Consider the following 5,000-nt stretch of genomic DNA (forward strand, 5'->3'; position numbering starts at 1 on the left):
GTTCTAAAGCTGATCTCACCTCCAGTAGCCAGCAGGTCATCGATGAGTAAAACCCTATGTCCTGGAGCCACTGCATCCTCCTGGATCTCTGCTTCTGCCTGGATGAACAGAAGAGAGACTCTTAGCTAGACTGTGGTGAAGCATGGTGGCAGCATCATGCTTAGCAGCACACACTGACATGACTTAGGACTGAGGGAACAATGAAAAGAGAGATACAGACAGATCCTTGAGAGAACAGAACATGTCCATCCCGGTGCACATGACCTTTGACTGGAGCAAAGATTGACATTCCAGGATGATGACATCCTGAAGCAAACAGCCAGAACAATGCTAGAGTGGTTTCAGGACACCAAACTCTGACTCTGACACCACAACAGCACAGACAACAGGAGTAGTCCTGGATTTGCAAATAAGTGAGAGTTCTTTGTGTTGGTGGTCTTGCTAACTGGCCCTACAAGGTAGTATTTATTGAAGGTTAACATATATATATATATTATGTAGGAGCCAAATATTGAGAAAGGAGTAGTTGAATTCCTTATTATAAGAGAAACATTATGTTGATAGTAATTGGTATTTTTGCCCCATGTGGCCAACCACAGCATTGAATTGTTTATAAATTTGGCACCAGTTGATGCCGTCATCCTGTTGCCGTCATCCTGATTTAGTATCAGCTGTGGAGAGCGCAGCTGTTTAAGGACGCCAAGAGCCGAAATAGTTTTTTAACGGGCTTTAATATAGTTTGTTCATTTCAATAAGACAAAGTTTAAGTTAATCTTTTTTCTTTACTTTGGGTTGCCGCGGCATATCCTGTTTTGGGTTGTTTGGGTTGGTTTATGTAGTTTAACACACACGCACACACACACACACACACACAAACAAAGGCTGCAAATCAATCATATGCATCCAATGACAGAAAGGACATCTAACCGTGAGTAAACCCATGAATGAGCGCAACTTTATTTAGTAGATGCCTTGTTGACACGTTTTCTTGGCGAAAGAAATATGGTTTAGAATAGAAATTAGAAGGAAGCCATAATATTAGTTAAAAAACTTTCAAAATGTGCGACGTAGTGGAACGAAAAAAGGAAATTACATCGGGATGGAAGGAGTGTGAGATCGGGAAAACAGCGTGAAAGAAGATGAAGAAATGTTTGTGATGAACTGCATGGTGTAGCCTGTTAGTATGGCTGAAGAGGATGAATTACACGGACCTGAAAGTGTTCAGGCGGTGCGCGCAAAGCGCGAGAGAAAACTCACCTTAAAAGCCGCAGAAGCTGCTTTATTTAAACAGAAAAACGCAAGAAGAGCGGCGCTGGCAAAGTTGACGAGCAAAATTAATGTATTAGAGCCACTTCTTGGCACGTATGACAACCTGAGTGATGTCAAACGTTATGCGAGTGTATTTTGCAAGTTGTTAACTGCGTTTGCTGCGCTGCATCAGACGGTACAAGAATTATTGCCTGATGATGAGAAGGAGCGTGATCATAGATATTGGTATTTACCAAAACATGCTAATAACAAAGATTTCAAAAGAAAGGTGGAAAAATGGATTGAACGTGCTCCTCCTGTGGAAAATATAATGCAGTCTCCTGAAAGTGAGAAAGAAAATGAAAATGCTTCAGTTACATCAAAAGGCAGCAAAGCATCCACTAGCTCCTCAATACGCAGAGAAGCAGAGGCCAAGAAAGCTGAGTTGCTTGCACGTGCTGCTGCATTAGAAAAGAAAATAGAATTGGAAAAAGAAGAACTTGACTTGAAAGCAAGAAAGGAACGCCTGTCTATTGACACGGATATTGCTGTCGCTGAAGCAAGAATTCAAGCAATGAACATAATGGATAATGAATTGCAGCAGTTTCCCATTGCAACAGCTGAAGATAAAATGAATGAATATTTTGAATCTGCTCAGCTGGCTTCATTCCCACCTATAGAAAAGGCAGATATGGAATCTGAGGATGATGATGATGATGATGATGACGATGACGATGAAGATGATGACAATCCTGATGATGATGGAGATGATTCAGAAGAGGAGGATGAATATAAATGGGAGTCTTTAAAGGGCAAAGGATCTAAAATTTCAGCAAAGTCGAAAGGAACTAAAAATGTCACAAATTATTTACCTGTTGAACAAAAGAGAGACACTTATACAAGACGAGACATGGATGGATACCGCACTGTATCTAACAAACGCTCATCATTTAAAGGTGCCAGAAACAGTTTGGTTGGTGTCATGCAGAAACAAAACATGATAACAGACATGCTAATAAATGAACAGAGACTTGCAGCCTTACCATCTAGAGAAATTCCTGTGTTTAAAGGAGACCCGCTTAAATATATTAACTTTATGAGGACATTTGAACAGTGCATTGAAGAGAGAACAAGCAGTAACCAAGACAGACTGCTCTTTTTGGAACAGTTCACTGAGGGACAAGCAAAGTCACTTGTTAAAAGCTGTCAACACATGGAAACAGGAAAAGGCTACAAAGAAGCTAAAAGACTGTTACAAAAACATTATGGCAACGAAATCCTCATCGCTCATGCATATCAGGAGAAAGCTCTCAATTGGAGTCCTATAAAGGCGGAGGACAGCAAAGCTTTGCATTCATATTCACTGTTCTTACGTGGCTGCTGTAATGCTATGGTAAACATCAATGCTCTAAAGGAAATGGATCATGCTACCAACATAAAGTGTGTGGTAGCAAAGCTCCCATATAAGCTACGGGAGAGATGGAGGACAACAGCTTATGACCACTATGAACGCAGCAAGAAAAGAGCCCAGTTCCAACAACTGGTTGAGTTTGTTGAAAGACATGCAAATATCGCTATGGATCCATTGTTTGGTGATTTGCAAGATGGTTTACCCAAAAGGGACAGTAAAGTAACCAAGGACTCTAAGCCGAGAATTGCTCCAGCTTATAAAAGAAGTAGCTTCGTCACCATAGCAACTTCAAACAACTCAGTTCTCGCTCCCAAGTCAAACACTCCTGCGAGTCCTCCCAGCTTAACACCAGTTCTACAGCCTTGTCCATACTGCAATGCAAATCATGGATTAGAAACATGCATGAATTTTGGAAAAATAAGTCATGCTGACAAGATCTCCTTCCTTAAAGGAAAAGGCATATGTTTTGGCTGTCTCACCAGAGGGCATCTTAGTAGAAACTGTCAGAAAAGATTGATCTGCAAAGAGTGTACTCTCAGGCATCCAACAGTCCTACATATGCGAAGACGGACATTTGAAAATCCAGTAAAGACAGAGAAAGCATCTGTAAGTGCACTAGTCTCTTTGGACTCCAATGCTTGCACGGGGGCCGGTAACACTCAATTAGTCCCACTTTCTGTGATACCTGTTCAAGTAAAGGCATTAAATTCAAATCTGATAATACAGACACATGCATTCTTGGATCAAGGAAGCTCTGCAACCTTCTGCACTGAAGCCCTTAGACAGCAGTTACAAGTCCAAGGAAAGAAAACAAGAATCCTGTTGCGCACTATGGGTCAACAGAAAATAGTGGGAAGCAGTGTGCTCAAAGGCCTTGAAGTGAGCGATCTTGATGGAGAGGAATTTTTACAGCTCCCTGAGACATACACTCAGGATGAAATTCCAGTCACGAAAGAGCATGTAATCACTGATGACATGATCAAAAAATGGCCCTACCTAAAAGAGGTCCATATACCACACATTGATGCAGACATTGGGCTACTCATAGGAATGAATGCACCAAAGCTTCTAGAACCACAGCAAGTTATCAACAGCCAAGGCGATGGGCCCTATGCCGTCAGAACCGCCTTAGGATGGGTGGTAAATGGCCTTTTGGATAACCCTGCTAATGAAAAGAATCCAGTCATCTATGCTAATCGCATTTCAGTATCTAACCTGAGTGATTTGCTATTACAGCAGTATAACCATGACTTCCCTGAAAAAGCCTATGAAGAAAAAAACGAGATGTCGGTGGAGGACAAAAGATTCATGGGGATAATGGAAAGGGCTGAAAACAAGGATGGACACTATCAGCTACCATTGCCCTTTAAAAAGGACGAAGTTAAAGTGCCTGATAATCGTCAAGTGGTCCAGCAGCGTGCATCATGCCTGAAACGAAAGTTACAAAAGGATACAAAGTTAAAAGAAGAATACACCGCCTTCCTGCAAGGGGTCATAGAAAAAGGTCATGCTGAAGCTGTACCAAGGTCGGAGCTTAAAAGAAACGATGGAAAGGTGTGGTATATACCACACCATGGCGTATACCATCCCAAGAAGGAAAAAATCCGTGTTGTGTTTGACTGCTCCGCCTCTTTCAATGGATTCTCACTGAATAATGAGCTCATTCAAGGTCCAAACTTAACCAGCACCCTCATAGGTGTCTTGTTACGTTTCAGGAAGGAGCCTGTTGCTATGATGGCTGACATAGAAGGTATGTTCCATCAAGTTAGAGTCACACCAACAGACAAAGACTTCCTGCGCTTTCCATGGTGGCCAGGAGGTGATTTCCACCAAAGCCTTGAGGAGTACAGGATGACAGTCCATTTGTTTGGAGCTACGTCATCTTCAAGCTGTGCTAGCTACGCACTCAAAAAAGTTGCATAGGACAACAAGGATAAATTCTCTGCTGAGGCCATCGGCACTGTAATGGACAACTTCTACGTTGATGATTGTCTTAAGTCCGTGTCCACAGAAAGACAAGCAATAGCACTCTGTAAAGAACTCTGCAGACTCTGTGCACAAGGTGTATTCCATCTCACAAAATGGGTGAGTAACAGCAGAGATGTTTTGGCTTCTATACCCAAAGAAGACAGAGCAAAAGAAATAAAGAGCTTGGACTTAGACTCAGAAGACCTTCCCATTGAACGAGCTCTTGGAATCCAGTGGTCAGTGGAAGATGACAAGTTTACATTCAAGGTTGCACTTAAGCAGCAAGCCTGTACTAGAAGAGGCATTTTGTCGGTCGTAAGCTCTGTTTACGACCCTCTTGGATTTATAGCACCATTCATCTTCACTGCAAAGC

General features: G+C 42.0%; 1 protein-coding gene across 1 annotated transcript in view; it reads right to left on the reverse strand.

The window, feature by feature from the left end:
• aprt (adenine phosphoribosyltransferase) overlaps nt 1–5,000 on the reverse strand; it is a 24,436-nt gene that overhangs the window by 8,319 nt on the left and 11,117 nt on the right. Inside the window, exon 4 of the mRNA XM_074645475.1 lies at nt 20–98. Within this exon, the coding sequence (XP_074501576.1) occupies nt 20–98 (79 nt within the window). The remainder of the gene's footprint in view (nt 1–19; nt 99–5,000) is intronic.

Source organism: Sebastes fasciatus, chromosome 9, assembly GCF_043250625.1.
Source record: "Sebastes fasciatus isolate fSebFas1 chromosome 9, fSebFas1.pri, whole genome shotgun sequence".
In the NCBI taxonomy this organism is placed as follows: domain Eukaryota; kingdom Metazoa; phylum Chordata; class Actinopteri; order Perciformes; family Sebastidae; genus Sebastes; species Sebastes fasciatus.